General features: G+C 39.7%; 1 protein-coding gene across 1 annotated transcript; it reads right to left on the reverse strand.

The window, feature by feature from the left end:
* Positions 1–6,163: 6,163 nt before the first annotated feature.
* Positions 6,164–20,456, reverse strand: ADAMDEC1 (ADAM like decysin 1). Its single transcript, XM_006194010.3, has 14 exons — positions 20,191–20,456; positions 19,854–19,969; positions 18,873–18,949; positions 18,028–18,106; positions 16,449–16,525; positions 14,996–15,182; positions 14,718–14,780; positions 13,941–14,012; positions 13,486–13,655; positions 13,070–13,151; positions 12,225–12,355; positions 11,234–11,411; positions 8,171–8,254; positions 6,164–6,603 (listed from the first exon to the last, which is right to left on the reverse strand). The coding sequence occupies exons 1-13, from the start codon at positions 20,237–20,239 to the stop codon at positions 8,174–8,176; spliced, it is 1,362 nt and encodes a 453-aa protein (XP_006194072.1). The 5' UTR covers positions 20,240–20,456; the 3' UTR covers positions 6,164–6,603; positions 8,171–8,173.
* Positions 20,457–21,606: the final 1,150 nt, after the last annotated feature.

Genomic DNA, 21,606 nt, shown 5'->3' on the forward strand with positions numbered 1-21,606 from the left:
GGTCGGCTCTGAGCCCACAAAAAGTGGCCCTGCCTGAGCCTCTCTCTGAGCTTCCAGACTGCAGACTAAAGCCTCCTCGCCAGATCCTGGGGCCCTCTGCTCTGTTCAGCAAAGCTCATTGGTCCCAGACCTTCTGATGCAGGAGAAAAGTAGAAGAGACCGAGGTTCAAAGATGGGGGAAGGCAAGAATCCTTGCTCCAGGAGACCCCGCAGACCGCCTCCTTGGAGAGCCCCCCCCTCCCTGGCCGTGTCACCAGGGCCTCGGGGCTGAGCAAATCCGCTGTGTGGTCCCTGTCACCCGGAGGAACTCGGCTCCTAGTCAGAGCGTTCCTGGAAAAGCGTCTCCTGCGGGGACTTAAGTGGCTTTCCTGGAAACTTACAAGGAGGGGCCTTGCAGATGGTTCTTAAATGGGAGTTTTAGGGAAGAACAAGGACCCGAAATTGAGGAAGAATATTTAATAGGTGATACAATGGCATCCTCCGCGTGGAAATAAAGCGGAGGGCAAGGGAACTGGGCTGGGTACGGGAAGATGTATCTAGTCCTCTGGGCGGGCATTTGCCCAAAGAGCGGAGCGCCACACTGTGGCAAGACGGCGGTACTGACGTTTGCTTTTTATACCGCTGTTCACTTCTTCCCAGTATTAAGTCCACAGTCAAGTTAGCTTTTTCAAAAAGCACTGTGGTTAGCTCAGCTAAGGGAAACTCAAGAAAGAAGCTATTATTTTTCATGACGGAAGATTTGTGTGTAACAGGGAAGGAGTACCTCTATCAGGAATGGTCGTGGGGGATCACCAGACGGAAGTTGAGCCCAGCCCGGGGGCACAGCTAGGGGCTGTGTGCAGAATATTTGGAGAGTCATGCCTGTTTCCTGGAGGGCGGATGCAGTTCCTTATACTCGTCCCCTCTAAAGCTGACCTAACTGCGTGGTTCTAATTTGACGAACAGCACTGACCTTTCCAACTTGATTCTCCCTCTCAGTTTCTTCCTGTCTGTCCACAGAGATATTATCACCTACCCTCCACCCTAATTCTCGCTGCCTTCTCATGGCCCGTGGACTTTGCCAAACCTGAGAAGACGGCACCATTTTTACCCCCAAGATGGGTGGGTGGGGGGGACTCTCTTCCTCTTACAGGCTATCTTTTCTTGATGATTGTCGTTTGTCAACGAAGATGCCAAAATCCTGATTAATTTGACTTCAGAAATTGAAAGTTCTGTCAATTTGAGGCTGTCACCAGGTGGCAGTAGACTTGGAGAAAGCGGAATAACGGTAGCTGTAGCTCTAATATTGTGATATTTTGGTATTTGATGGTCAAAATGAAGCATGATTTTATAGTGACCTGGAGCGGACTGGTAGCCACCTAGAAAGGGTGTTTTTGGATCCATCCATTGAAAAGTAGATTTCTTCTCATTCTCCACCCTCACTCCCCCCCCCCCCCCCGTCTCTTGCCTTTTCTCTTCTGGTGAGCTTTTTCTGACCGTCTGTTTCTAAGCCTCCATTTCTCTCTTAGAATTTGTTGACTAAGTGTGCGATCACAAGGAAGACAGAGAAAGGCGATGTAAAAACTGATTCCAACATTTCAAGACTTTCTGAAACATGTGTTTGAAAAAGAGGCTTTTTGGAAGAAATAGTGGCACATCCAGTCTCCAGTGTTGCATTTGCGATGCAAGCTGGGCTGCCGGCTCTGAGTCCCGGTGGCCTGTGGCTCAGAAGGCGAGTCCACGCACACTTGTGCCAAGGGTTCAGCAGAGTCGAGCTGAGAGTTGACACCTTCTAACTTAACAGAAAGGGAAAAAAAAAAAGGCTGACAGTGTACTTTTCGGAGTAGAAGTAGGTAAGGGAGAAGGGATGTGATTATAGCATCATGGGTTATAAGCGAGAAGTGTTTCAAAGAGAGGAGATTTGTAGTGTCCTCAGGTGCAAACAGTAAGACACAGATCAGAGAAAGCGGGTGTCATCTGGCGGTGATGAGGCTGTCAGTGGCTTTGGGAAGAGGAGACTTAGTTGTGCACTAGGGTCAGAAACATGGTATCCAGGAGCTGTGGAAGGACAAGATGGTGGGGAAATGAGGCAGTGATTTAGACTCCTCTTTCTAGGTGTTACCTGAAATGGAGAAAATGTTCAGGGGACGTTCAGGATGGAGAGCAATTTCTTTCAGATCAAGGAAACCACGACGCGCTACAAGTCAATGGTCATTGCAAGAGGGAAGCAAAAACACAATACTACTGATTTGTATTGTTTATACAATGTGTCAATGTTAACATTAGTATCTTATTTTTAAATGATTAAGAATTCATAAAAATAGAGCAGTGAAACTAAATATTTAATGTATGTCAAATGCACCCACAAATGTTGCAAAATGTTCTTTGGCCACTGCTGGTTCCCTGCTTCCTTCAAATTCAGGGAACCCTCCGAGCGGCCACCTCTGATGTAGCTGCTCAGGGAAGGTGTCATGCCCTTCAGGCCACGTTTAGCAGCTCTGGATGTCATACCCTGGGCCACCATCTCGGGCCGCTCCTTCTCTCTGGGCAGGGGCTCAGAGTTACCCGCAGTTTAATTTCTTTCCTTACTCTCAGTCAGACCTGGAAGAAAGACTCTTCTCTCTGCCTTCACCATGAAAAGTAGTTGCTTGCTAAGGGTGTTCCTCCCACTGGATCTCTGTTAAGCACCCCCGTTTTTAGAGGAGGGGAGAGTGGAGGAAAAGGTAAGAGGCAACTGGAAACAAAAGAGCAGCTTGGAGAGCTTGGGATGAGGTGTTAGAAATGGGGGAAGGTGCAGGAATGGGGCAGGGATGGAGCAGTGAGTGAAGAGAAGGCCAAGAATGGTGACGGGAGATGCTGTTTGCTAAAGCCACTTAAGGAGAAGGGGTAAACGAGGAGGGGGGTTCTCTGATGAAGCCAACTTGTGAGCAGTCCAGAAGGGGGTGCACAGAAGAACAGAACTCAGGTGGAAGAGTTTACATCAGAAACAGGGAAAAGTCATCCTCCGAGGGCAACATTGGAGAAGGAGCAGATGGCCCAGGTGCCAGGGAGACCTGTCCTGGGAGACAGTGAAGCCAAGTTCCCCAAAACTGAGTTCCCCTGCTGAGTTTGTCATTAACTTCTCTGTCCAGAACTTGATCCCCACCCCCCCCCCCATTTTTATTTTTTGCCCCAGGATTTCCCTCAGGATTGAGGAGTATCAAAGAAAAGGTGAGGGGTGGAGAACTGAAACCAAGCAGGACCCTCTGGGGACGAAAGCCCCTCCGTGTCCACCGTTCCTTGTTGGTAGAGAAAGGCTTTAGTCTCCAAGGCCTGTCCCAGATTCCAAAGAGCAGACTCAAGTCATTGCTAATCAGGGAAGGGAAGGAATGCAGAAACAAAGGAAAAGTGGTCAGGCAAGAAAAGCGCTGATAACTCCACCACAGTTCAGTGATGTGACCCAGTCCTAGCTCCTTCTCAGGGGAGCACATAATAATCGGATGCAATCTTTGAGTTGTCCTGCAGAAAATAAGACCCCTGCCCAGGGAGACGATGGTGACCCCAAGCTGACCACAAGCACGTAGACCTCAGACTGGTTAGAACCAACAGTCTAATGATGATTCCTGAAACATCACCCTATTGCCTTCCCACCAACCAATCAGAAGAAAGTCCACAAGTTGCAACCCTCACCCTAAAAGCTGCCTTCCTAAAATCTCACCCCTGAAAGCCATGAAATGGTGACTGATGGAACTCCTGCGGGGTAATAACATCAAGAAAGGGAGGAAAAGGTATAAAAAGTTAGAAGAAGGTGCCGGCAGGGGAGCCAGTCACATCACAGGAATGGGCAAAAAAGGGGGTGTGTGAGAAAAGAAGGCAGAGACACTCATAGCAGGCAAGTGCCAGTTTCAGAATCTTAGCGGGAAGTCACTTCTAATAGATGGCATCCAAAGCATTTGAGACGCACCGAAGGATTGCTCAAAGAGGTGGGATGAAGATGGACTTCAGTGGTCCTTAAAGAAGTCTGAAATGCACAAAGTTAAAGATGTCTGAGCGATTGTTTCTGTTGCTTTTAAGAAGCAGAATGTAACACATTAAGGAAGTGGACACGGGGGACAGTTTAATTCTCTGACATAGATGGAAGGGTGTTGGGAATGTCTAGAGCCCTGAGAGGTATATTGAGTGATGCTGTGAACATCATAAAAAAGGAAGTGGATTGAGATGGGACAGATGTAGAAATGGAACAGGGAAGAACAAATCTGAGTCCACGTTAGGTCTCTTCCAGGTCTAACCCTGTGCCCCATTTCCTGGGCTTGGTCACGCTGGTTCTGCACCTTTTGTAAAAGAATGCTGCCTGTAGCCTGATGTATACAGGGCAGCCCATTCTCAAGGCTCTGACCTTGAAGGGTAGGACACTTCCATTCACATAGAGATAAAAAGTCGCGGAACACGGAAGTGGCTGTGGCCGGTTGCTGCAGACTTCTTCTTCTTCTTCTTCTTCTTTTTTTTTTTTTTTTTTTAACATTTTTTATTGATTTATAATCATTTTACAATGTTGTGTCAAATTCCAGTGTAGAGCACAATATTTCAGTTATACAGGAACATATATATAATTCATTGTCACATGCAGACTTCTTGATATTGGAATTCTTTGTTCTTGCAACATTCCCCTTTCTAGTATAAAAGGGGCCTGAATTCTGACTTGAGTAAGGTGCTTCTCCAGGACATTAGTCTGCCATTTCCTCGGTCTGCTGGCTTTCCAAATACAGTCGTTATTCCTTGCCCCCAGCTCCTCGTGTCCTGATTTACTGGCCTGTCGTGCAGTGAGCAGAACTGAGACAGGAGGGCAGGGGGCAGGGCACAGCCATTAAAAGAATGGCACAACAACTAGCACCAAGGTGGTGGAAGATTCAACTCCCAGTAGACCTTGAACTTCAGTACACACTCACTGAAATACAGCAGCATGCAGGTGCCAGGGCGGTTTCAAGGCTGACCATAAGAGGTCAAAGGGTGTGTGATGGCCCAATTCCTGGGAATCCCAGCCCCCTCCCCACAGTAGTTGGAATATTCCCCCCACTTGTTAGCATCTGAAGTTACTGAGCCCACAAAAACTAACAGCGACGTGCCTTGTGGCCTCCTGCTCCCTCGCCTTCCAAGATGCCCTGTCTGTGGAGTGTGTGTCGACTTCTGCTTTACACTGAGCACCCAATTCCCACACCTCGTGGCCTTTCCCTCGCCTGCTAAAACAGCCGGCCCTCTGTCTATGGAGTATGTATCTCTCTAAATAAATCTACCTTCACTCAGCTGTGGCTCACTCTTGAATTCTTTCCTGTGTGAAGTCAAGAGCCCACACTGGGCGGGGCGCATCTCAGGGACTCGACCAAGACCTGGGACACGGCCATCTGTGTATATTCACGTTAGGGAATAAATGTAAATTATATTATGTATGTTCTGTTTCTCTGGAGAGCTCTGATATAAGTTTTAATGTCATTTATTTAATTGTAAATGTATACAGGTCAGCTTTTAGTAATGGCTGCTCGTACTATTCCGGACAATTCAACAAGCGATACTCACGAACCGGCGCTGGCCACTGGCTATAATCCTTGCAGCAGCAAGCAGTTTTACTACAAGAACCTTCTATCTGAGCATAAAGTAGGGAGAAATGTGCCTAAAGAAACCTTTCTTCCTTGGACAATGTGCGTGGAAGTTTGTATCACACCAGTGGACAGTGGGGATGCTGACAGGTCAGGCCATGGCTATCGGAGATACCAGCCATTTAGCTTCATGGTAACACTGGTAATGCCAAACCCACTGTCAGTATGAGGGCAGTGCAGGAGGAGACAGCCAGCACCGGCAAGCAGGGCGTTCTGGAAGGCTCTTTGTGTCAAAGCCCCATCTTTAGAAGAATGTCTCCCGGCATAAGGATTCAATGGAAATGTGAGCAACTGCTTTGAGTTATTGTTTAAAAGCATTTAGAGAAACTTGAAAAAAAATGCCTGGTCTTGTGAGACAGGCTTCAGGTCACTTCATTTTCGGCATTCAAAGATGACACGAGTTTTCTCATCTCCATCGCCAGGCCTGGCTCTCTGTGGCAATACTGTCCGTGACCAGAGGGAAAATTGCCTAATTATGTGAGACTGTAACACTTAGCACAGACCTACAACCAGGCTCAAAAATAGTCATTTTTTGAAAATGACCACACAGAAAATCTTCAAAAAGTTGTGTTTTTATTCATTCACATTGTGGTTCATTAAATCAATAGATGAATAAAGCATTTCTTGGTGCTAAAATGTACACAGTACAGACTTCTCAAAATTGACATTAAACGGGATGGTGAAAGGATTATACATGATAAAATAAAAAGCATTTAATTGATCCTGAAGTGATAAAGAACAACACTACATGTCTGAGAGTCAGGTGTGCGGAACACTGAGGAGCCATAAATGACACACGAACTCGGATCTCCTTTCTTCCACCGAAGACTTTGCTCGTCCAAGGGTCTTATTTTGAACTGTTTCGGTCAAAGTCTAATTTCTTTTGTTCTCCAAGGAGCAGAGCTGAACACCAGCTTTATGATCCTTAAAGATACACGAACGATCAGGCTTAGAAGACAGGCAGCTTCTCCAAGCACACCTATTTACCTATTGGCTGGAGTGGTAAAAAAAACATAGGATAAGAAATGACAAGTAAAAAGTAAAATGTATGTAAGCACAAAGGTGAGCATTTGCAAGATTCCTGGTGTGTTTAGATTTCTTGAATCTTGTCCTGGCAAGTAGCATCTCAATGATGTAGATGTTTTTGGTTGACCCGCTGTCTGATCAAAATTTTAAAAAAAGGTTTGGAAGCCACGGTTATTATAAAAGTATAAAATACTATGTAATAGTAACGAATATTTTATAGGCTTTAAATGATCCTGACAACCCTGCTTAGAGACAACAGCTCCATTTTACAGGTGAGAAAACTAATGAAGTAACTTGGCTTACAGTGCCGCGCTAGTTTTGAGCAGAACTAAGGAGTTTCCTGAGTCCAAGTCCAAGTTTCTTCCCATGACACTAAACCGCCAATCCTGCCCTGTACTGGGGCGCGTCCTTCTTTATTCCAAGACTCTCAAGAGTTGATTTTTGTCTCATGCTGTGCTTCCTGGTCTCTGAGATAATTTAGAAGACGGGCCTAATTGCCAGCATCATCTACAGACTGGACCACAACAGGGCTTCGGCTGCGTGAACCGGTGCCTGGTGGAGAATGAGGATGCTTCTCATCTTATGACCTCACTGGTCCTTTCCTTGACGAAGTGACAGTCTGTGGTCTCGGAGTCCGTTAGGCCCTTTATAACCTCTCTGCAGGTTCCATGCCAGAAAAGATGCAGGAAATTCGGGAAAGGTGAGGGGTGGGGAGAATGGCCCCTTTCATGCAGTTTATCCTGAGCCTTTTCCCTGTTTATAATTTCTTGTTGTTGTTGCTGTTTTTAGATTTGGAAATTATTTTTCCACTGAAAGGAATGTATTTGGAAAAGTTGGGTTTTCTAGCTCAACTCACGTAGGAGTGTGCAAAACACAAACATAATGTGTGGATTATGGCTTACTGAGGCATTTTAAAAAGAATAAAATTGTCAAATCTTGTCATGTGTTCTTTTTTTTTGAATTGAAATATAGCTAGTTACAATGAGCCAGTTTCTGCTGTGTAGCATAATGTCCAATTCATGCACATACATACATATATTTGTTTTTGTATGCTTTTCCATTAAAAGTTACTACAAGATATTGAATATAGTTCCCTGTGTTATACAGAAGAAATTTGTTTTATTTTCTGTTTTTATATATAGTGGTTATCATTTGCAAATCTCAAACTGCCAGATTTTATTTTCTGACTGCGAATTTCAACAATCAGCATTTAAACAAGAATAAAATTTGCTCATCAGTTGAAGCCTTCCTTAATAAACATTTCTGTCTGCCCCCATTACTTTGTGTTAAACTCATCATTGCCTAATCTCAGAGATGACAGAGACGCCACTTTTCTCATTGGGAAATTAATACACACACAACTCCGAGTTATTCACGTTCATAATGGTGGCTTTTTGCATTTCTGAAATTCAGTCACTTACAAAACATAAAATAAATTGTGTTGTAGTGTATTGTAGAACTCAGTGGCACATCTTTCTTAAGTCAAAAGTGAGTAAATAGTTGAGGACAAATAAAGAAAAAAAGGTCTTTCTCACGTGTTATGGTTCGGTGTGATTTCCACAATCGGCTTCAGGTTTTGACGTACAGGTTGTGGCCTCACAGCAAGGACTGGTACATTCCTTTAAAGCACACACAATGGAAAAGTGGGTTCAAGTATTTTTTTCCCCTTATAGACTAGGTGCACAGAATTCTGGTACAAGATGGCAACGAAATTTCACTTTTTAAACTAAATTACTCTGCAATACAAATGCCAGTGCAAGTGACCAAGAAGATTTAATAGTAGAAAAAAAATGCTGAGTCACGAAAACTGCCTCTAAAAAGAACACAAATAGAATTACCCCAAACAAATTTGGCCTAGATTTTATTACGTGTAAGTTAATGTAAAAGTTCAAGTGAGAACATTTCTATACTATTCAAACTGCTTGTCGATGGAGGAAAAAAGTTTAAATCCTCAATTCATTTTACCAAGCTGGCATAATTCTCTTGAGAACTGGAAATGACTACATACACACATATACTGTTTTCATTTATGAATATACATGCAAAAATTTGAATAAAATAGTGGTAAAACACTAGCTTATTAATACAAAAACTCTCCATTATAACTAAGCAGGGTTTTTTTTTTTTTCCCACCAAAAATGCAATGGTGTCTCAATTGTACAGAGTAAAGTATATAATTCATCATATTAAGAAATGGAGAGGAACTGTACTTCAATTAAAAAAAGAGAGAGATGGAGAGGAGAAAGCGACTTATATTACTGTGATAGGTGGCAAAAATTAGTACATATTAGGTAGCCATTATTTAATTATTTAAGCATATATAAGTGAACTATGAACAGAATTATGCATCATCATGATAAAGAAAATCTGATGAATATCAGAAATATACCCAATGAAATAAAATTTAAGACAAGAATTATGTATAGACTATATTTTTATGTAAATTCTGACAAATGTTATGAGACAAAAAATATGTGAAAGTATAATAATAATTGGAAAGTATAATCACATTTTCATTACTTATACGTGATACAATTTTTGACCTGGAAAAAGGAGAGGATTAACTCTAAAACAGTAGAGGGGTCGCTAAGATAGCTGTTTAAGTTAATAATAAAATAACATCAAAAAAAGTGATAAATTAAAAACGAAATAAAAAAGAAAACGCTACACATATTGACAGCAAAAAGAAACACTGAGGATACTTCAAAGTGAACGTTCAAGCTTCACGTACAAGAGCTACGTGAAAGATTTTATATATAATAACCTCCCTGGAAAACCTTAACGGCGACTCATCTTTTAAGACAATACTTAATACTGTGAAAATGCCAGTGGTTTTCAGAGTGAAATATGAATGGAATGCATTTCAATCAGAATCTCAATTGTATTTGTGAGCAAATTAATGGGAAAAAAAATACCAAGAGTTGTGTGGAAGAATGAACACTGAAGAACTGCTATACAAACAGTGCAAAAAATAAATAAATAAATAAACAAAAGAGAAACTTTCCCTTAAAGATATTAAAGTGCATTAAATAGTTACAAGCACTGAAATAGCAGGATGGTTATATGATAATATCTAGTCAGAAAGTTATTATTTTTATAATCTAGAAAAAAACCTAAATATGCACATAAAAATGACAAATAATACATAAGATCATAGAAAACTGGGTTTTTCACTGAAGGATACTATATAAGGTATATATACTAATTTTTGGATAAGAGAGCAGTAAAACTTCAGTTGTTTGTAAACTTGAAGTCTCTAACTCTCTAATTGTACTCAACTACAGAAGAAGAAAATTAACAAGATATGGAAACAATATAGGAGCTTGGTGATACACTTAAAGAATATTAGATATTATACATCATATAGACAGTAGTTTATCACTCTCCTTCCCTTCCTCTTGTGTGTGTGTCAAATATGTACCGAATACATGCCATTTACTGCTGAAATCAGAAGTACACAGGATTGTGAATATCTTTAATTATCTTCCACCCGAGAAAACATACGGGAATGTAAGGAAGCAAGAACGAGATGAATATAGGTCTAAAGTATCAAATTATTTGTAAAAGTCCGTATCTCATTATAATTAATAGAACATTTGCAATATTCTTTGCAAATGATTAAGTTGCATCATATAACCTTCTAATATAATTAGGTAGCTTAAAATTTCTGAATTAATAGACTCAGGCAGAGGGAGATTACACGCCTTCCTTATTGTTACAGAGCCTCTTAATGGATAAATCTTGGGTTGCAGCAGGTTTCACCAATTACTAGCTTTGTATCCTTGGATCTAGTTACTTAACTTTCCTGAGTCTCACTTCTTTTCTAAATCGGGAAAATAACAAACCTGTTTTGTAGGTTTGTTGTAATAAAGGAGATTGTGATTATAAATGCATTTTGCAGACTGACATGTAAAAAGTCCCTTCAAATAATAACTCATTTTCTTAGCCTTAAAAGTAAAAGAAGATTGCTAAGAAAATAGAATGCTTGCTTTTAGAAACCTAATATAGGATTGCCAGGAAACATCCTATCAGAGACATTCTTTAGAGTACAATGATGCCTTGAACGGGTCAGATTTGTATAAAGATTTGCAGAAGTCTAGTAATTATCTTAGATGTTCTATGTTAACCCACTTTCTATAGGTTTTTGTAAGTTTTCTTTTTTCTCCTTGTGTTTTATCTACTGCCTCATTTACACACTGACTTGGTAAGAGAGAGCCAGCTCTCTCTCTATGGAGAGAACTTAATTCTAGATCTTTGTTGTTGCTCAATAAGTGATCAACTGTGACTCTGTGACTTAGGAACTTCTAATATATCTCGGACGATCAAGGGTGACATGTTATAGTTAATGATTTAGTTCTTCACATTGAACTTCATACAATCTTGTCATAAGCGTATCCTAGCTTTTAAAATGTCTTTCAAAGGATGACTAAAATCAGTACCAAAAACAAGTGCAAGTCTACTTTTTCTATGATGCTAAGTTTGTCTTTAAAAAGAATTTCCAGAAGAACATTTTAAAAGGTGAAAAAAAAGAAAACAGCATAATTCTCTGCCACAATAACCCTCTAGTGAACTGTTTCAAGCCGTGGATCTTTTCGTACCTTAGGAGAGCCACAGTCACAGCCTTCTCCTGCTTCCAGGACTCGGTTCCCACACTCTGGTTTTATTATCATATTTTTAGGAACCTGTGCTTGCAGCAGGCACCTTGGTTTTTTAGAGAACATGTATTTTTTAAAATGTGAGCGGCTGGTTGTACTGAAATCCTTTGGGAATTTTGAACTGCAACCAGAAGAAAAATCAGAAATAACCATGATACAGAGTGATAAATGAACATGAGACTCTGACTTGTCCAACTATGTTACCTAGTTCAATGAAAATTCCAAATTTAGCATCTCTTTAAATATGGAGAGCGATAGAGAATGCATACTATGCTCTTTGGAAAATTCTTCATCTAGACACCCAGTTGTAGGGCTGGAGGAACTTAAATTCCTGTGTGGATTCAGTGCTGTCTTAAATGGCAGCAGTGATGAGCCTGGTCATTTGCTGTCATTCAGTCATCTCGCCATGGAGGGCTGAGAGGTAAGCGATAATAACAATGAACTAGTGAAAGGAAATAATAGCAGACTTAGAGGTTCTATGGATGTGTTTATCTTCCTGTTCATGAGCACTTCAAACGCAAGGTGCGTTTTATTCGTTTTTTTATCCCAAGTCCTTGCAAAGTGCCTGGAATTAAAAGGCAATTAATAATAACTTAGAAATGAATTGATTGATTGGTGATGGAGATAGATAAGGGTGCTGCCATCACCTTAATTAGATAAACATTTTTAGAAAATATAGTATTTAAAACTAAAATTATTTTAAGTTGCAATAACATGATCACCATACTTATAAACTCTATATTGGCATATTTGGAAATCATAAATAAGAAGATAGCTGGTAAATCCTGTGCATCACGAAGCTGGATGGTGAATTAGTGGGAAACACAGCCCTAGGTAAAAAACAAACAAACAAAAGCCATCCAATGATATAGAGTGCATCTGAATTCTTTAAGATTTAAGAGGTATTTTTTTCTTGAGGGTGACAAGGCCTCACCTCAGATACTGATTCATCACACAACTCCCAGAGGAACACTTGGTGTCATACGGAACATCAGGCATACCAAGGACATGACCCAACTCGTGTGACATCACTGCAACAAGAGCCACATTGTTCTTTCCCTTCGCCTGGAACAAAATGGAAATATCTATTACTTCTTATTTTATTGTTACTTATTAATTATTGCCAATATTCAGAATTACCAAAAGAAAAAAAAAACCAGTTTGACAGATGAAAAATAATGAATCATTGAGCTTCTTTCCCTGTCATTGGTTACTGTAAGATGTTGAATAAATATTTGAAATGATTGGCTCCTGGGAATCTCACAAGTGAGCCAGTGCTCAATCATTATTTGCTGAGATAATGATGAATTTTTGCTAACCGTGGTTAAATCAACGTAACTACATTCTTCATAGGAAGTACTGAAAGGCACTATATTATGTAGGCAAAGACCTTCAAAAACTATTGTCATGATGTCTGTGACATTGGCTTGGCTGCACAACGTGCACTTTGTCTGACCTCCTCAGCTATGGATACTAGATATGGTTGATCTGAAGTTGCCTCAGGCCATTGAGGGCACCTGGAGTTTCCTTCTGTTCCAATCTTCCTGTTCTTATTCTCCAACAGGGACTAAAGATTGAAACCTCTGGGAGGGTCAGTGTAAAGAGATATTCTATGGCATAATTCAAGGAATCTTCAACGTAGTGATCTACCAGCAGGTTCACTTCTACTTGTATTGACTGACTTAGCAAATGTACATTTTGCTAACTCTGAATAAGACACTGTACGTGCCTTCATCAAAGTTATAGAACTTTGGGGGGCCTTACTATATGTTTACAAACCTCAATAACAGCAACCGATGATGGGGAACACAAGGAGTTCGAGGCTGCCATTCCCGAAATTCGATGGTTGAAGCCAATTCCACTGTGTGAAAGTTACAGGTACATTGTCACAATCTTGAGTTTTTGGAACCATCCACTTTTGCCAACTATGTTTTAGATTTCCCTTGTTCCCCTACCCTTTTTATATTCACTTAGCCCCAGAAAAGCTTCTGCTATTCTATAGCTTTATGATGACCACAGATGGCTGTCTCACATCCAAGAGTCCATTTGAGTGATCTGACACGGGTCTCCAACAATCTGACAGGCTGTTAGTAGAATCAGGGAGAGAGAACTGAGCAGAAATCTCTGCCAAGAAACCTTTGGGATCACTATCTCCTCTGCCAAAACAGGCCTGGCCCTGGCCAGCGTGTGCTCACCTGAGTAGCTGAGCATGGTCGTGGGTCTCCATTTTCCCCAGGTTAGAACGATGCCAATTCAGGAAGTTGTTAAAGGTGGTACCCATGACGGGTACCACCTTTATCTTATCACTGTCAGACCAGATCTCCATCCTTACCAGGGTCACTTGAATGTCTATGGTTTTATAAATCTGTGGGAAGAATATTTTTCTTCATGAAAATGTTTGGGATTTCTTTAGTACTTCTATGTATCTTGCTAGTGATGGATAAATGTATCCCACTTTGAAAATGGAATTCCTAGAAGTTGCCTTTGCTGCGGTATGCGTGATTTTTACCTGGACATTGGTCCTTGTCTGCTAAATTTCCCAGACCCACTGACCTTAGCGATTGTGACTCTCCCAACTCCTCACCTGGTAAAAACATAGGGAAGCCCTAGGTTCCTATGTGAAAATATGTTTATAGGACAAATATCTTACCACATTGAGTAGGTTCATCACATCAAACAGAAAGCTTCTTATCAAAGTTATATTCCTATTGTACATGTTATACTGTCAAATACAAAATACAAAGTATAATTAAAATCACAAATTAAAGTGAGAAAGCTGATGGAGCAGGATTTTACATTTTAAGAGAAATTACACATTTCCCTTCATGTGAATAAATGTCTATTCATTCCATGTCTACTTTATATAAGAATTTGCGTTTCAACAAATTCTATTTCAAGAATTTTTCGGTAAGAGAAAAATTAGGCATTCATGTAAAATTCCAATTCAAATTAAGTTGAATACATCAAATTAATAATTTCAATGTTTTTAAACCAAATTAATAGTCTTCAAATTTGACTATAAAGCAGTATTGGTTAGTTAGAAACATAGGTTCTAGTATTTTTATATATAAATGTAATTTGTAAAGTCTATATGTTTTATGTTGACTTTATATTTACATATAATAGTGAGAATTTTTTAAAAAAATGAATAATCCATTCTTTCTTGTTTTTTAGTTATTGTGGTTATTTTACTGTAACTATCTGGCATTCAGTTTATTTCCAACACCTGAATATTCTGGCAGCAGACGGATATTAAAGGGGGTGGATGAGTGAAAACTATTGCTGGCAAGGCAGTGACAACGGACAACAGAATCAGGTGGGCAGGCTTTGTATCTTCAGCTAAAATAGTTTACTGCTTGTGTTCTCTTGATCAGGAAACATAGAAGTTGACTTAACTGGCCAAGAAGCATGCATATTTCATACTCACAAAGGCATTATCCAACACCAAAAAGAGATCAAGGTATTTCTCAGCCTGCAGAAATTCTTCTTTCTTTAGAAAGAGTGAAAGAACATTGTTAATAATAGCTTCATCCTAAAAAAGTAAAAATCTAACAGAGATTTTTTTTTCTTCAGAGGATAATTAAATTGAGAAGAGGTAAATAAAGGATGGTTTCTACTCATACGAGACATGGCTGAGCACACGAGTGTGTTACACACCATTGCTGACACAGGTGACCCGAGTGACGTTAGGAAAGCCTTGCTCACCTCCGGACTTCGGGGTGACCTAGAGGTTCGAATCAGGCCCGGTTTCCTGCCAACATTTCTTACACCACAGGTGTGATCAGCTGGGTCTAGCTCCTCCTGCTCATTCACGAGGACGGCATGTTCTGCTTGGTCAGTGCCTTTCAGAGGTTTTATCGTGTATTTTTTATTGTGATGTGTGAAGTATCCCCTGTGAGATACAGAGATTTACATTTCAGGACTCTCCGCCACAAACAGTCACATATACTGAGCTGAGTGGACAGACACCCCTCCCTCAATCCCACGCTCGCAAAGCCACTGTCCGACACCAAAAAGAAATCTATGTATTTCTCAGCCTGAAGGAAGTTCTCTTTTTCAGAAAGAGTGAAAGGTAGAACGTTCGGCAAAGGTAGATGTTTCCATTCACAGACTTTGCAGCTAATTTTTTCTAATTTAAGTTATAATCAACATTTGTCCATCTTAAAATGGAGGCTCTTTTAATCACCCAGAGAATTCTGAACAAGAAGCTAAAGTAAAGCTACTCCAGAGAAGTTGGAATTTACACCGTGAGCTTATTAGCGAATATTTATCCAGAGTTTATTTATGAATTTAGCAAATATTTCTTGGCAGGTCCCAAGGATCTAATGGAGAACATAGTAAAGGACTGTTTAGATACCAAGAAACTTGGAAGAGAGAAAGAATGTTAAACAGATCAGTCAGAAGAACAGGCCGGAACCAGCAGTAACTTAAAGATTTTCTCTTCTTAGAAGGAAAAGTGGTTCAGAAATATAAACCGAGTCCATATGGTGAAATATTAGGAAGCCAACACAGCTGTTAAAAAATTACGTCTATGAAGATATTTTATGATATGGGAAGAGGCTTATGATGTCATGTGGTAGGAACCATGCTGGGAGAAAAATTATATGTATTTTATTTCATATTTCAATCATGTAAGAGATACATTTGTCTAGATGCATAAAAGGTTACAACCTTGACAAACCATTAATCATAGTGGTACTCAGAGGGATAATTTTGCAGTGGATAATTTCTTATCTGTGCTTTTTCATGCTTTCCAACTTTTCCCTAATTGGCAAGAATCACCTTAGTAAACAGAAATACCACACACACACAAAAACATCTAAAAGTCATGTTCAGGGCAGAATCTTTAAGAAAACAAAACAGAATGGGTTCAGGGGTGGCGTGGGTGGTGGGAAGATAAACACGGAAATGGCTCTAGACAGCAAGCTCCAGGGTGTGGTGCTTGTTTAAAAATCGCTAAGGCTAACTTTTACTAGAACAGCAGATGATGAAATGATTACAAGGATGATACGTTCTTCTTCACTTAACCATATATATTCAGTATTTATCAATGCAGAAAATTTTACCAAGATTGTCAGAAGACATGGTGTCCAGGAAGACTCAATTCTGTGCGACAAAATGGTGCTGGATGTGTAATGTTTTTGCAAGTGGTTCTCACCTCAACCCATCACAAGTATTAATGCTGGCAATGGAGTCCTTTTCATTTAGGATGTGTCCTTTATAGTAGCAGTGTTCCTAAGGTTGGGGGGAAAAAAGGTTTTTTTTTAAACTACAAAAATCAATGTATCACAGTTGTGGTGAAAGCTGTCATCTTGAATATGTAGGAAGGTTCTTTAAGCAGTGGGTGTGGCCAGACCAGCTCCCAGAAACAAAAAACAGTGAGAACGTCAGCGGGTTTATGAACGGATCCACCCCTGACCTTGGCAACTCTCCATATTTGATGGCTGAGCTGTTTTTCTGACACTAATTCACACTAAAGAAAAGTCCAGGGCGTTTGAACCTACGTGGACCATGGCAAAGGTAGACGCTGCGTTTGGGAAGCAGCCAGTTTCCCGTGGGATCTGCAGCATTCCCCAAGAGCTCTCAGGTGTCAGGGCCAACTTCTGAGAAGGTGGCTCCCTTGTGCAAGCTCCACTGTGCATCAAATATCAATAAAACGAAGTATTCCTTTTTCTAGATTCTAGAGTCCCCAAGAGGCCACACTACCACTCCTGAGCCCCTCAGATTAACTGGTCCAAGTCATCATTTTAATTGGTGTATGAGTGGAATCTCTTAATCAGCATCAAAACACAGAGAAATGTCTACAACTAGAGCTTCAGATATGGTTGATGCTCCCATATACACGAAGTAGGGGGTCACTCATGTAGAATGATCCAAGAACGTGAATGGATAAACTCTTGTTCAGAATAAACTGCCTTGTCTCAAGGTCTGAAATCCCATCTGTGTCTTTCTTCCCTTCTCAAGAAACTTTGCCATCATAAGCATTTACTTATAGACAACTTGGAAAAGATACCACATTAAGATATCATTGGCCATTCACACTTAAGTATGAATTAACTTATCAGATACTTTCCCCAGATGTCAATGTTAGCAAAAACCCAGATGCCCATGAAATTTTTGTCATGAGTTTTGATGTCAGAAGGGAACAAAGCCATTCTGTGGCAGAAGTCTTGTCTATTCTTTAGAGACACAGATGTTTGGGGTACCACGGAGGGTGGGTCTGAGAAACTCACTTAGCTTGGTAATCCTCCTTGACTGAACTTTTTATATTTTCTTCTTGTTCTTCCCTTGGCCTTGCTTCTCCTATGTCTGATATCCAGGCCTTGGCATTATATGATTATATGATGATGGTTTAACCAGATTGAAAAACACATGCTAATTAAATAATTGATATTCCATTGCCGATCTCAGGATACATGCATGTATCATTGGAAAACAGTAAATAGCAACATGACATTTCAAGTACCAAGGGAAGAACTCTTCTAGCCTATTGACAAGATGGTCTAGGGGAAAGCAGACTTTTGGTTGTTTCTAAAAATGTAACACTTGGAAGCCTCCTATTATTGCTCCTATCTTTTTAAAAAGCTATGATTTTTTTCATCTGTTGTCTCATTGGTCACAGATGAACACCTTGCTCTCAAGTCCTTTGATTTTTTTTTTAAGTTTCCCTTGGACCTATGAACCTCAGAATACAAGCAGTAGATCCCAGTAAGACTCAGATAGCAGTCAGAACCCACCATGTTCTGAGGGCTGGTGGTGATCTCCTCTCCTCCAGGTGAGTAAAATGTTTCAGTGTAGTCTGGCCCCAGGAGATGCCTGGAGGAAGCAGAAAATTGCAGGATACTCTCACGATGGTAATAAAGGCTAACATTTCTGACCTGATCTTTAGCACTAAAGGAGTGATCATGTCTATAGTGAGAATGAGCTGATATTCTGACCCACTGGTCCTTTTCCAACATTGGAAATCTGCTCCTGCAGGAAATCAAAGCCTCAGTTCTACCTGTTGGATCTGAGGAAGGAACTGCCTTCAAATATCATTCTGATAGAGGAATCAGACAGGGATTTTTCTAATGTCAGTGGATTCCTTTGGGGTTCTTTGCACCAAGGACACAGCCTCCGTGGGATCTCTGAAGGGTGCTGGGTCACAAATATGCATCAAGGACCAGTGCATTCAGGGAGAAGTTGCTATGAAGCTTGGTGGAGCCCCATCCCCTGGGATCTATCTCAAGGCTGAGTGCACTGAATAAGCCTTAGAAATATATCCCTTATAAAAGTAATGGGAAGTCACATCAAAGGTTTGAGTTTATCAAATTAAATATTAGAAATTATTTTCAGTAAATTCCAAGGAGCAGCAAGGAAGGAAGTCATTTGTGCAGTATTCTTTCGTATACACTTGGCATAAAATTTTCTAGGGATACATTAAGCTTCTTAGATAATATTAGCACAAACTATAAGCATCTAACAATCCCTATGCTTCATGTCTTCTATCTCAATTTACACTATATAAACTCTAAAAAAGATTTCTTTTTCCACATTCTCTTAGTATAATGCAGTGATTAGACTTGCAGGAAATACAACTTACTTGGCTTTTTGTAGGTAAAGAATGACTTCTTCTCCATTTAATGTAATCTGATACCGAAGTTCAGGCTCATATCTTTCCTAAAAATATTTAATATAGTGATGATATATATTTCTGAGTCTATCTACAATAATTATAATATAATGCTACATGCAGTACATATAGAATAATAATTACAAATGCATGTAGGATAAAAGTAGTTCTTTTATGCTTTTAAATTATGAAAAAGAAAACATAAACTGCACATGAAGATGGGTTTCTAAAAAGGGCAATAACATAGTGGTAATACTAACAGATTAAAATTAACTCTAATTTGGGGGATAGAGACATATCGTTTGCTCCAATGTAAGATATTCTGTTCTGTGTATCCTAATGGATTACTGATAAGGTAATAATAAGACATATGTTTTTATTACTTTAAAACCAAACCAAATACACTAAAGAAAAGCAACCAGAAGCCAACTACAAATTAAAATTGAAAATTATAAAATGAGTAAAATTTTTGCAAAAAATGGAAGTATATCAGAAACTATAAAGATAATAAATATATTTAATCCATTGAAATATCTTGTTAATTAATGATAATTTGATTTCTCCATCATAGACAAAATCACAGAGGAAAAGGCAATTCAGTGGGGGGAAGGGGCAAGGGTAGGGAGAAGACAGGGGTTTGGTGAGCTTGTCAAGGAACTTCTCCTAGAAATGACTGTCCTTCTTGCCCTCCTTTTATTTTTTTATTCTTGGTACAAACTTGGAGAGATGTCCAAGCTGCTTTATCCAAACGAGGCAGTTAACTTCGTTCCTGCTGCTTCATTGTAAAGTCATTTTGAGAAATCCTATGTTCTCTCCTGGGCAAAGGAGAGCTGTTGTATATATGAGCTTCAAGATTATTAGATGTTGACTGTGACATTACTTCTATTAGTAAAAGGGTCCTTCTCTGTCTCTAGATGTTTGTAAAATCTCATGGCCATTCACATTGCTTACCTCTCTGCCATGCTTCTCCGCCTCATTGTTCTGTGTCTCCTTTGTGTGTATATGTAGTTTTGTAGGACGAACTACTTCATAGGGCTCCAATTCAGGTGGTTGTGTTACGGCTATTGCTAGAGAAAGAGAGAGAATATTGATATAAAATATCTAAAGGTTTTGTTGGTTGGTTTGTTGAAATTGCGTAGAAGACTGAATTTCCATTGAGAAGGTAAACTTTGAGAAGAACGAATTTCCAGTTCTCCACTTCAGCTTTGAAAACAAAGAACTTTTCTTTTGCTTTCTCACCCTATTCTGGAAAGATGTGACCTCGATGAAGTAATTCTTTGGAGCTTACCTTGAGTCTGAATGACGAGCCAGAGGACAGAGAGCAGGACCAAAGACATGCTGGCTACTCCAGGGAGCTGGGAAGTCCCACACAAGGCGAAGATGTGGTCTGTCCAGTTGTCCAGTTTTATCTTCCTCTACTTCTCTTTAGAAATTGAAAAAAAACCAAACAAACCCTCAAACCTTCTTGGTAAGATTAGGGAATGTTTCTTAATGGCGTTGGGAAACCGCCAAGAGATTGCACTGTCAAGATCATGAGAATGTTCCTCATTTACAAGAGGTGTTTATGCCTGTGGTTACAGCTTGCTAAGGATTCACATCTGGACAGCTGCTTTGCCCTGGTGCTCCTATGGTGCTGGGAAAGTACCCACTGAGACTGGGAAGGCTGTGTGCTATTTGCATAGTCATGAAATTCAGCCACCACTCATGCTGTTCAGGAACCTTATAGACATTGATCCATAAATGTAGAAAACGGATCAGTAGTCTGTACATATTTTGAAAAATTGGCACAGAGAACACAATCTATAAAATAAGCCCCAGGCAAAGTCTTGTAACCTCTCTGACCCTCAGTTCCTAAGGGAACTGAGCTGTGAAAAGGGGATGTTGATAACAGTACCTTCCCTAAGCGTCTTTCAAAATTCATGTAAGGTAACACACACACATGCACGCACACACGCACACACATAAAACTAAGAAAATGTGCAAATGTAAATTCTCTTAACAGTGTTAGCTTCAACCAAATCATACTACATACAAAGTATTTTTGAAGTGCACTATGAGCTCTCCTTCAGGAGAATAAGAATATTTTTCTGATTATAAAAATAATACATTTTCATAGTCATAAATATCAAACAAGTATATTGAGGAAAAAAATGTTGGTCACCCACCCAGTGGCCCAATATCAAGAAATGACTTCTGTTCACATTTTTGACAATTTTATTTTCATCTCTTTTGGATGCACTAGTAAAAGGAAAGAAAAGAACAAAAACTAAATTTTATAAACATCAGTTCTTACTGTGTAAAAGGTTTTGGGAACCTGTTATTTTTGACCTAGCATTATAGCATAAGCATTTTCATGCTATTAAATTGTAATATTAAATAAAATATTAGATATAATATTCTATATTTAATATATAATTAAAATATTAACAATATTTTAATGACTTTAGAACATTCCCTTGTGTGTATACGTCATGTATATCTCTGTGTGCATTTATTTCTTTGAATTTCTGATTTCTTCTCTTGGGTAATTTACTAGAAATGGTATTATTTAGTTAAAAAGGTAAATCAATTTGACATTGACCTGGGACTTCTCAGAGAATTAGCTCCAAATTACACGTCAATTTGTAGTTTTCCCAGTCTAAAAACTTAAGCTCTTTAACTGCTGAGTTTACTTTTTACTGATATATTTGGGAGTTTGCTAGCA

The sequence above is a fragment of the Camelus ferus genome, chromosome 31 (assembly GCF_009834535.1).
Source record: "Camelus ferus isolate YT-003-E chromosome 31, BCGSAC_Cfer_1.0, whole genome shotgun sequence".
In the NCBI taxonomy this organism is placed as follows: Eukaryota; Metazoa; Chordata; class Mammalia; order Artiodactyla; family Camelidae; genus Camelus; species Camelus ferus.

Coding starts and splice junctions, on each gene's coding strand:
- ADAMDEC1 (XM_006194010.3), bottom strand. CDS start 20,239: ATGTCTTTGGTCCTGCTCTCTGTCCTCTGGCTCGTCATTCAGACTCAA. Junction 14,781..14,995: donor GGTCACCCCGAAGTCCGGAG/GTGAGCAAGGCT, acceptor CTCTTTCTAAAG/AAAGAAGAATTTCTGCAGGC. Junction 13,152..13,485: donor GACCATGCTCAGCTACTCAG/GTGAGCACACGC, acceptor ACTTTCACACAG/TGGAATTGGCTTCAACCATC.